Raw genomic sequence first — 12218 nt, 5'->3', positions numbered from 1 at the left:
GGGACAAACACATCCCATGTTTCAGGGTCTCTGTAGTGAAGGTAGGGGGAGAGGGGGTGCCTCCCATTCTAAAATGGAAATTGACTGGTTTGATGGGTCAAACTGACATTATTTATAAACAGAATATTTCCCAAGGGACGGCTAAAGTTCTCTCAGGGAGCAGGAGCTTTAACAATGATTTTTTCTTCTTTTTTTAAATAAGAGGACACTTCCAGCATGTGTGACACACGACGAGAGCTTATGGTGTAGACATTTCACGGCTGGCTGAATAGAAGAGCAGATCTTTGCCTTTCAATTCACGGAGCAGCACTCTAATAAGAGCTGGGCATGGCTTCTGCCCCGGCAGGGCACCATGGAGAAAGAGCAACATCGTTTAAAGATAATGACTCCATGGAAGAAAAGAGAAGTATGGTAATCGGGAAAACAAGAAAAGAAAAAGACTCAGAATTAAAATAATAATAATAACTTTTGATGTGAATGAATTTAACGTCACATAGGAAAAACATAGGTCGGTGTTCTAGTTTTAGAATGACTGGTGAAAAAGAAAAAAACAAAACAAAACATGATTGTGATTAACGCCAGCCACAGTCTGTAACAAGTTTGGATAACTGTACAGATGCCTCAAGGTGATCCAAAATAAAACACTCACTGCCCCTCCCCCCCACCCGTGCACATGTGCATGTGCGCATGTCACTGGGAATCAACCCTTGAAAATCACATATGCTGTTCAAGCATGCCACCTCTGGAACGCAAACCCAGCCCGCTCCTTCCATTTTAGTAGCTTTTAAATGACACTTGAGTTGAGTTTCCATGTATCCTTCCTGCCGGAACAGCTACAACCACTGAACACGACATACAAGTGTCTTTTGGGATGTAAATCAAAGGGCCATATTTGTGCGGAGCCTTTACTGCTCATATTTATAATGGATTATGGGGAACTTGGAAAATAGGTAGCCAGAAAGGTTGTATGAATTTTATCAGAATAGATCTACGTTTAAAACTTGGGGATATATTTCTTTATGTCCTTCTGCAGCCAACAGCTGCCAGGTGTTGGGACAGAAGAAAAGAGTTCCTACCTCATGGCTCCTCCTTCTCCCGGAGAAAAACAGGTAACAGACAAACGGGAAGCACCACTTAAGGATGAGTCCCGTGTTATTGTGGGTAGGGCTGTGATATTCAAGTTCATGCCAGACTCCAGTGAAGAACCAGGCTACAGTTACCTGGATGAAGACCATCCCAGGGGAAAAGAAGAGCTAACTTAAAGGTCTTGCAGAGACCTCTGCAATCACCCATGTGATTGCAGAGTCAAATGGGCCAGATATACAGCAGAGTCCAGACTACAGTGGGTTTCAAAGGGCTTCAGAACTCACGGATGACACAGGAGACGATTGGAAACAGGCATGCGCGATTGGAAACAGGCATGCGCGCTATGACTTTACGCTTGTTACCGTAAATGTGTATGGGGGCAGAAGGGAGTCCTCCCACCATAATTATAATACACACTAAAAAAGACAAGAACAGGTCTTGCAGTAGAGCAGACATGGAAGTTTCTGTCTTAGTGTTCTAATGCTGTGAAGAGACGCCGGGAGCTGAGAGTTCTACACCTGGATCTGAAGGCAGCAGGAAGAGAGAAGACGCTGGGCCTGGCTTGGGCCCTTGGAACCTCAAAGCCAGTGATACACTTCCTCCAACCAGGCCACACCCACTCCGACAAGGACACACTTCCTAACGGTACCACTCCCCGATGACTAAATATTCGAATCTATGTTCCTATGGGGGAAGGGGGGGTCACTCTTAAGAACAGATTCAAGTTGGGCTTACATTAAGGTCCTTAATTAATCAACTGAATGAATGACATCATCTGTTGAGAAGGAGAATACTTGCTGGGAACAGACACACAAATGGGACTGAGGACGCAGCTCAGTGATAAGAGTGCTGGCTCAGCATGTGTTCAATCCCCAGTACCACAAAATATAAAAGTATGGGGAAACAAGGATGTGGAAGGAGACAGTGATACCGAGTCACTCAGATATCTATGTGGAGAGGCAGGTAAGCAGTGGACTCCCGGAGTTAAGGTAGGAATTAGTTCTAAAGGTAGGATGTAAGAAGTGCTCAGCAAGTCTCCTGACATTGTATTGGACGAGGTCATGTCCGGAGTCAAGATTTCTGGCAGATGTGTGTGCAGACACAGGGCTCTAAGTGGGAGTGCTCATGCGATAAGTTATGAGAGCAGTACGTGCCTGTGACGGATGTGAGGGAACCCACGGCTGGAGCGTGGGTGGATGCGCCCATTTGGAGGTGAGGAGGACTTCAAAGGAGGACGGAGGAGCAACCAGTGAGGATGGGAAAACCCAGCTAAGAGAAAAGGAGGGAGGGAATGGCCACACAGTGCTGATGTCTCTCGTGCCTAAGGGCAGCTCCCAACCTCACTGTACCCGCTGCTCTCTGTGGACGGAAGGCATGGAGAACGGCAGCATTAACCTCACTGTTCCGCAGTGCTTAGTTCAAGGTCCAGGTCACTTCATTCAGAGGCTAAGCAAGGCAGTCTGCTGGGCGAAACCTGAATCACCACAGGACAGCCACAGTGTTCCTTTCTGGGTGGCAGCTGGTATCTTTGGAGAGCCTGTGGGCTCTGCATTCTCCATCAGCTACCCAGTCCCTGTAGCAGAGAGCTGAGGCAGTAGTGTGTGTCATGTTTCTGGTTTCAGTTCATCTGGCTAGTGACTGAGAGTGAGTGAGTGAGTGAATGAATGAATGAATGAATGAACCATCCCTCAATGCATGGGGAACAGATTTCAGTAACCCCACTGGATATTAAAATCCCTAGGTTCCCAAGCTCCTATATGAAACGCACAGCATCTAAAGCACCCACATCATTTTTTTTAATACGAATGCTCTATACTTATATATACATCACTGCCTTCCTCAAAATACCTCATGGAACCAAATGTTAGGCACACACTTGTGACCTTGCTGTTTAGGGGCTGACAAGATAAAAAGGTCTGCATGGGTTCAGTTCAGAAGCGTTTTCTTTTTAAAAAACCTCCAACCCGTGGTTACTTGAATGCCCCTGTGGCTAGGGCAGGCTACAGTAATTAGGCTTGAATCAGATGACAATGTTTGTTTGTTTTCTGAGACAGCATATGTAACACAGGCTCGCTTTGAACTCATTATATATCCCGGGCTGGCTTTAACTTTGCAACAATCTTCCTACCTCAGGCTCCCAAGTGCTGGGAACATGAGAATTACAAGCAGGCGCCACGATGCCCAGCCGGTCTTTCTATAGTGTTTCAGTTAAACTATGCTCTCCCAAAGTATGTATTAAAGTCATAATCTCCAGTCCCTCAGAATGTGACATTATTTAGAAAGAGTAATTTCTGATTTAATGTATTAAGATGAATTCTGGAGAAATTAGAACCCCTAGTCTGATATAAGGGAGGGCGAGAGACACCCAGGAAGATCCCATCACAAGAAAGTGAGGGAGAGAACCCACCACATGACTCCCATCTGCAGAGCTGGAGGTGTCAATGGTTCGCTCCGATGGGGGCCTTTAAAGGAACATGGGGCTCACTGGAAGAGGCGAGAAGTGAACCCCTAGGTGGGGACAACTTCTGAGAGCCCATGCCTCAGCCTGAGACAGGAAGCAGCAAAACCAAATGTTGGCATGAACCCACAGTTAGGGAGCAATGGGCAGATGAGGGGGCATCAGAAAGAAAAGAAAAAGCAGGGGACTGAGGGCAGAGAGTGAGAAGAACAGGGTGGCAGAAGAAAATTCTAGCATGACCAAGGCTGAGCCATGGTCACATTAAAGACCACATTAAAGACAATGTGACGTCGGGAATGTCAACGATACTGAGGCCACTGGAGTTCCCATTGATAGTGCACAAATGAATCCTCTACTGGCTATTATAGCATTTCTGCTCCGCACCAGACAGAAAGCACACCAGGAGCTGGGACAGGGAGGGTGAAATGTTCTCCTGCGGTTTGGGCTCGTGAAGCACTGACTTCCAGGGTAGAGATTACTGAGGGGGTGCACAGGGGGTTATTATATTATATAGGGTTTGTATAATAAACCAATCTTTTATATAGGAGGTCGAATGATACCTGGAGTCCCTAAAACATGACACGAAGGGAACCCACGACACTAATATAGTATTTGCATAACACAAAGAAAAACTACCACATGTGGTGGCACACATCTTTAATCCCAACACCCAGGAGGCAAAGGCAGGCAGATCTCTGTGAATTCAAGGCCAGCCTGGTCTACAGAGTGAGTTCCAGGTCAGACAGGGTTACATAGTCAGACCTTGTCTAATTAATAATAATGTCAACAAAACAAAGATAAACAAACAATGTGTGTGCTTACATTTTCTTTATGATTCCTCTCAGGTTTAAAATTTCTAGTATATAAACACGTTTATTCCTGAGGGGCAGTGCACGTTAACATTTTTTTCACTTCAGTGTACTAAACTTACTAAATATGAATACTGTTAACATAGTGGGAATTCTAAGATTAATTATACCGAATTCCACGAGAGGAGCTGAAAAAGGAGTGGGTAAATATCAATTTGGGAGTCACTCTCGAGGTCAGGTCAGGTCTCCCGCATTTATAAGTTTGGTGGTCCCAAGGGAAATATTTAATTTTTGTATCTATACCCACATGTACCACAATGGCCTAACATATCTGTCTGGCAGTCATTAGAAAGTCCAAAAGTTCTATCGTCAGTGCTACGTGGCTAGAATGATTGCTACTGCAAAGTTTAGACTGTCTGAGATGGTATTTGTAACTCGGGTCAAAACGAGGCATGTAATGTGCAGAACACCCAAGTAATTAAGGGAAACAGGTAGCCTCCACTTAAATAGGTAGCTGGCTGAGAGTCCAGCACTCAAGTTTCATGTCAAAGTCAATATATTTTGACGTGTTTTAAGAGAATTCTCACTTTTTATTCTGAAATTGTTACCCATGAATTGTAAGCCTGAACTGCATTTGCATCAACTAGCTTACGGCTAGTCCCCCATGGATAAAGAGCGAGATCCATTTTCCTTAAAAAGGTGAGAGGGTTAGGACAAGGCCGTGTGGTAACAACACACGCAGCTCGAAAAGCCAATGGCTTGTTAACGTGCCAGTGAGGAACTGTACGGATGTCCATAGTCCACATCTTCAAATTCCTGCAGAAGGCTTCCTGTTCTTAAACTCTATTGTGACATTAGCACCTGGTTCACAATGCCTGGTTCAAGGAAAGGCTGAGTACTGTATAGCATTCAGGGGACTATTCACATAGATTATAGTAAGTGCATACCCAAGGTACAGCACACCCTGTACTATCTATCATACACTGCATTGTCTGAGGGGCTGGCACGCTTTAGGGCTGAACATGTGCTAACCGTCCACAGACAGTTAGTGGTCATCTCTTATACGTAAGACACCATTCTAGGCTCGGGGACCCTGCAGTGATCTTAGCAGACAAGATCCACATCGGAACTCAGCTCTGGGTTCTTCCAGAATGGAGGAAGTTGAATGGCAAGATGCCAAAAAGCAGCAAGCCTGGGGAGGGGTAGTGGGATCTCGGACGGTGGAAATGGCAGAAAGCTTCACGAATAAACTTACATGCTCTCCACAAGCTGCTATGGGGTGTGGTAGGACAAACTGCTCACAGAATCTGAGGCAAAAAGAGCTCTAAGCAGAGCAAAGGTCAAAACCAGCCCAGAAGCAAAGCCTGCTGGGCACTGAGGGAGAGCAAAGACCCCAGGCAGCTGGGAGAGCAGACCACTGTCTGAGGAAGTCAGGTGGCTGGAGGGTGGTGACTTCACTCTCACAGCAGGCTCACTGGGATGCGGGCGACTCATTGCAGGATGTGTGCCATTCTATCTTCTGTATGAGGCCAGAAGCCACTCAGAGATCTGTAGCCGAAGTGTCATCCGACTGAGGTGCCAAAAGAATCACACCTTCTTTCTGGGAACTGGCTTCTCTGTGCATGTGATGCGCACGCGCATGAGCGCGCCCCAGGGATGCCAGTATACATACGTGTGTACACATGAAGCTTGGTATTTCAGCTAAGCTGGCTGGTGAGTGAGCCCCAGGGATCCACCAGCCTCTGCCTTCTCCAATGCTGGGGTTAGGAGCCACGAGGTCATACTTGGGCTTGGTTTTCATAAGGGTGCTGGTGAACCCACACCTCCACAACCCCCCAACCCCCTCGCCCCCGCCTCTGACTGTGTGGTGCTCACTCCCCAGCCTCCCAACTAATTTTAATTTAGAAAGGTAATAGCTAAGTTTCTAAAATTTGTGTAAACAGTTTTCCCAAGTAGTCTAGGAAATTAGTCACCCAAAATTAGCAGCATGATTTCATTAGCTGGTTTTCCATTTAAAAGCTCTATTCAACTGTTTAAGAAAACTGAAACCCTTAGTTTCAGTTAATATTAAAATTTAATTCATGTATTTCTTTCCAGATGTTCCTATTTACAAAATAGCCCAGATTGATTCCTGACAGTTGCAAGGAAAAGAATCTGAATAGAAAATTCCCAAACACTGCTGCCCCAGAGGAAAGCAGCTCCGGGATGGCCAAGTTGACCTTCAGGTGAGATGGGTTAACCTGGTCAAAGCCAGAGCCTGGCAGTAGATGAATTCTCTGCCCATAAAACAATTTTGTCGAGCTCAGCTTAGATGGAATCACCCTAACTGGTGAAACAGTATTCCGGAATAGAAAACTGTCCTTCAGGAAAGCGTGCGTGCGTGCGTGCGTGCGCCGTCGGTTCAGCGCTGAACTGGACCTTTCAGAATGAAGCCACAGCTGCTGGTATGTATGTGCTCACATCGACAGCGGCCGCACAATACAGAAACACCACCGGCAGAACTACGATGTATTTTTCCAAGACAAGTTTTGTTAAAGCATCATTTTATACACACCAGTTTCCTTCCAACCACCTCGACAAACTCTTTTTTTTTTTTTTTTAATGTCCACACATTTGTTTTAGCGTGTACTTAGGGAAAGTTTAGCCACATGTACAAATATAACAACAAGGAAAAGAAGTGTGCGGTCCCTTTATTGACACGGCAACAGAGATTCCTCTCATGATTACAAACACCCCATGGTGCTTATAAAACGTCTTCTAGCAAACGGCATCAAAATCTCAAGGATTATGATTGTTTAATGCCGTGACTGATAGATAGGGCTGAGGAGCCACCATTCATCACTCCAGTCATCCTGACTTTAGACACAGCTTCCCTTTGAGCCTGTCATCAACACCAGAGGCAGGACTGGGAAACTTCTGGAAGGCAGAGAAACAGCATTGCTATCTTCTGACATGCTCAGCCTTGGGTTAGGGCGTAAGGATGTGGGGAGTCACTCAGAGGGAATACGGTACCTCAGGAAGTAGGAATGGCATCCACTCTAAATGGGAGGAAACTGAGTCAGGGAACTAGAATAACGTTCCTGAAGAGAAATGTGGGGGCAGGGAGGGGTCGCCGAGAGCTTCTGCCCACTGTCTCTGTTACAGACAGCGTCTCTGGACAACATTGTCCTGTTTAACCCAGATCTTGAATACTCTGTACCCCAAATGCTTCCGTCTACAAGCACACTTCTCCTGATTTTAAGTCTTTTTTTTTTTTTTTTTTTTTTTTTGGTTTTTCGAGACAGGGTTTCTCTGTGTAGCCCTGGCTGTCCTGGCACTCACTTTGTAGACCAGGCTGGCCTCGAACTCAGAAATCCGCCTGCCTCTGCCTCCCGAGTGCTGGGATTAAAGGTGTGTGCCACCACGCCCGGCTTTAAGTCTTTTTTTTTTAAACCACATTCTGACTGTACCTCATCCCATGAAGTCAGACGTAGAAGTTTCTACTGATGGAATTATGTCAGCGATTAGAACGTTTCGTACTTTGAAGGTCTGGATAAGGGAGGATCAACCATTGTTAAATGAAAGAAAGATAGGCAGCTTCAGGGGGATTAGCCTCGTCACTTTCGGGCTACTCTTTGCTGCATCTGTAAGCTGTGTGTCCTGTTGTAGGGACTTCTAATCTTTTTATAAAAAAAATGATGCTTCAATATGAGCACACAGTGTGCTTGGGGCTGTGCAGATCTCAGCCATCTTCACCAGCTCGTATTCTCACTACTGCTGAGGGCAGAAAGTTATTAAGTCATAAATAACCCAGAGAAGGTAGGGAGGACGGTGAGCAGGTGTTCTGACTGAGGTCCATCTTACATCTGTGCCTGGAGGGCTCCTTCTACATTCTTTACAGTTTGATAACTCTAGACTTCGCATTCAAATAAGTCACCTGCAAGTCCACAGTTCTCAAACGGGACTGACAGGCATGGAGCAGTACCCTGAGGTGCTCCCACACTTGAAGGAGGGTGCTCCCATACTTCTGAAAATGGACCTGAAAGTCTCCTTTCACCTGTCTAATGCTCAACAGCCTCCTGGCTTCTTCCTTGAATTCTGTGCTAAACGTAACATCCTGCGTGATTCAGGACCCCACTGTAGTTCTGATGGACCCATGGTGATGTGCTGAAGTGTTAGGATTGAAGATCTGACTGGGAGGTTTTACTCGGAGATAATCAAGGGCGCACTGAGCCTTAGCAGTCAGAAATAATTCCCCTACCTTCCTTTAACTTTAGGAAACTTACAAAAACAGTAATATTTGATGTTATGACCTTAGCAGTTAAATGCTCATGTCTGTCCTGTTTCTATAGTCTGTTTCCTCCTTCACTGGGTGTTTTTAGTAGTAACAAGAAAACAAACTAGCACAATTGACTTAAAAAAAGAAATGAAAACTTATAAAAAATACCCAGTATTTCCATCAGAAGAAAAAGATGTCAGGAAGGCAAAATCAACGATGTCATCCAACTAAAAAATGATGTCAGGAGGGCATAAGCAATTAGGTCATGTACGTCAAAAGTATCAGTATAGTTTTCTAGATGCAAAAGCCTATAAAGTATAGCTCTCCTCTGCCATTGGCAAGCTGGGTGACCTTGGGTCACTCACCGGTTTGGGTCCTTAGCAATACCTCGAGAGTGACAGGGATCTTGTGCTTTCGTTAGAACACTTCTGGGTATGCATTTGATGTGACAGATTTTATACGGATCATGTCATCAGCGGGTGTGTGGGTGGTGTTATCTCCCCTGGGGAATTGAGAAGTATTGTCTTGTATCTGAGGCTTTCAGAAGCCAGCTTTGAATCTCCACTGCTTTTACAGGACACTTCCATTGGTGAGGAATGAAAAGGTAAGTTCAGATTGCCTTTCCTCTTTCAATGAAAGGAAAAATAAAAAATGCAGAAATGGACTTAGATTACTACGGTTCAGATCAAATATGATTTATCTGTCTAGCTTTTGCTTAGTCTAGTCAGAAAAGCCTTTTTCTGACGAAAGGGTCTAAAACTGTGGTAGCTTATTATATGGAGTTCCCATTTGATTTCCCAAGCTTTTCTTCTCTTGGGCTAAAAAAGTTTCCTTTTTCAAGATATGTAAATATTGGTTTGGAGATATATTTACAAGATTGATAAGTTAGAATTATGTCTTTTAAGACATAATTTGTGTATGTGTGTGTGTTCCAGTGTATATGGTGTGTGTTCATGTTTGTGAGTGTGGGTGTGGGTGTGGGTGTGGGTGTGTGTATGTGGTGTATATGTACCTGTATGTGGTGTGTGTAAATGTGTATGGTATGTGTGTGAGTGTGTGTATGATGTGTGTATGAGTGTGTGTATGTGTGTGAGTATATGTATGGTATATGTGGTGTGTTTGGTATACATGTGTGTACATTGTGCACATGTGTGTGTGAGAGAGAAGAGAGTGGATTGTGTGTGTGTGTGTGTGTGTGTCTCTCTCTCTGTCTGTCTGTCTGTCTGTGGTATGCATGTGGGTTCAAAGTGTTGTTCCTTGAATGCAATCCACCTTCCATAGAAGCGGCATCTCTCATGGCCTGGAACCTGCTAACCATGCCCCTCTTCTACTACTACTACTACTACTACTACTACTACTACTACGAGCACTGACCAGGTACCTCCTTTTATTTCCTCATGTGAGTTTTAGGCATAAACCCAGGTCCTCACAAGGCCTTTACAAACTGAACTATTTCCCTGCTTTGAGACATAATTTTCCACATATGATTTAATCACCTTAAGCACCCAGTCTCTTCAACACCTGAGAATGGGGTCCATACATTCATAGCACCATGATTTCTCAGAAAGGACATTGAGAGCACTCATAATATGCTTTAAAATTGGTAAGCATGTTGGAGTTTTTCACAGGCAAAAACATCAAGCTAAGTGTCTTAACCATCACTACGCCCTTAAGACTACCTAAGCCAATCTGGAATTCAAAGCAGCATAATTGTAGGGTTATAGTAAACCTCAGAGAACTCTCAGCCAACCCATCCCACTTCTTCCAAGCATAGTTTTTCATTGAATTCTCCCATTTCTTCAACCCAAACTCTACCCAACCCAATACACGACTGGGGCTGGCCAGCCTCCCCAAGCATTCCTGTCAGGTGGAAGCCAGCTCTCTTCTGAGGTCTCCCTATGGAAGTGTTCTGTCTTTCTTCCTGCACCACAATTACTTGTCACTGTGCCCTACTTTCCCTCCAGACATGAGCTCATCAAGTGGACATCTGAGTCACACTGGATTCCTCCGTGATGTTCCTTACAGAGAGGAGGTCCTCCAAGAACCTAGCTTTGAGGGTGCACTCAGTAATTTCTGCCAGCCATAAAACATTTTCAAGAGAGAATGAACCTCCACCCCAGGAAGCATTTTAGGAAGGCTCTAGTCAAGAACAGAAGCCACAAGAAGAGGAACTGAGATGTGAGTCAGAGTGACTGGCACATGAGAGTGACAGGGTCGGCTTCCTCACCTTCATGTAACCCGGAGAAGATCATGTGTTAATAAAACGTTTACTGCCGTTGTCAAAGGCCTGACTTTGATTTGAAACTCTTGGGCACCTGAATGTCAAACCAGACCAGAAATACACCACCATGTATTTTTAATTTAAACACAGATATGGAAAAAAAATTGTATGCCCAGTGCAAATGAGTTTCGGTGAAACCCAAACCAAAACACAACATAAACCTGCCAGTAGCCATCACAAAGAAGACAGAACCGATCTGAACGGCAAACCCTGTAGAGCTCAGTGCAGCGTTCTCCGTGAGAGCCCTACGCAACCTGGAGGCGACGTGTAAAATGATCATCTTACCTTGAGGGAATCAAAGCAGGCGATTACTCTTCCATTTTCAACCTGGCAACTTTTGGGGGGATGAGCAAACTTGCATTCTTCATCGGAGCGTGAGCACGTTCCTCTCTGGTACTGTCTGCAGACCTCCAGCGTCAGCCACTTTGTGTCTCTCACGGGGGCAACGTTCAAGGCCATGATGAGAACTACTTTGGGCTCTGTTCCTTTCGGTTAAATGTCAAAATCAATCCGAGTCTCAATGATCTCAAAACAACCGCCGTGAAAACTCCAACATGTAAGTTTGAAGGTAAGTAATGAATTCCTTAATGCAGTCCAATCCAGGAAACCGAGGAGGGGGAATGTGTCAGCAAGCAGGAAGTCAGTCACCGATCGATAGGTCCCACTGGAAGACTGTGAGCCACAAGCAGTGCGTGCTCACTGTCATCTCTGGCTCCCAGGGTTCTAGTCTCTTGACTGTTTTGCAGATACACCCCTCCTTAATAAAGTGGCTTTAATATGATGGCACTCTTTGGGAAAATATTAGTTCTGATGCTCACAGCTTTGGAGTATGTGAGAAAACAACCCTCTCAGATCTTTGTATTTGAGCAGGATGGCGCTTTCCTTCCTTCGTCCTCTTTAAATTCTGAAATTAAACGATTAGCAAAATCAGATCACTTCATCCACTCAAAGGGTCAGGGTAAAGTACATTCGACGAAAACCAAACAACCAAACAAAAAACCCCGAAAACCCCAAGAGCTGAACACAAGAAGGGCTCCCTGCGGGCTGGTGCCAACAAGAGTGATCTCCTGGGCAATTTTAAACCACAAACCTCCCAAACAGTATGACATCCGCTTGCGTCGTCCATACTCAGAGGAATCAAACACTTGACCACTAAGGTCAGATATGGAGTTTGTGGAAGTATAGTTTAGACCTCAGAGCTTTCAGTATCACAAGGAAGGTGGTACAAAGTGGAGGAGGAAAAGGAGGGGGGAAGAGGAGAAGAAGGATGGGGAGGAGGAGGAGGAGGAAGAGAAAGAGGAAGGGGCAACACACTCAATGCAGACT

At 45.1% G+C, this 12218-nt stretch overlaps 1 protein-coding gene across 9 annotated transcripts in view; it reads right to left on the bottom strand.

Moving 5' to 3' along the window:
• The window catches only part of Mbnl2 (muscleblind like splicing regulator 2), a 152060-nt gene that overhangs the window by 91414 nt on the left and 48428 nt on the right, over nt 1-12218 (bottom strand). For all 9 annotated transcript variants that reach the window (XM_021181445.3, XM_085828842.1, XM_021181449.2 and 6 more), the window contains exon 2: nt 11178-11796. In XM_021181445.3, the coding sequence (XP_021037104.1) occupies nt 11178-11351 (174 nt within the window). In that variant the 5' untranslated portion in view covers nt 11352-11796. The remainder of the gene's footprint in view (nt 1-11177; nt 11797-12218) is intronic.

Source organism: Mus caroli, unplaced genomic scaffold (assembly GCF_978045245.1).
Source record: "Mus caroli unplaced genomic scaffold, Mus_caroli_1 scaffold_12, whole genome shotgun sequence".
NCBI classification, from domain to species: domain Eukaryota; kingdom Metazoa; phylum Chordata; class Mammalia; order Rodentia; family Muridae; genus Mus; species Mus caroli.
The sequence above is the reverse complement of the archived record's forward strand: the minus strand, read 5'-3'. Positions and strand labels throughout refer to the sequence as shown.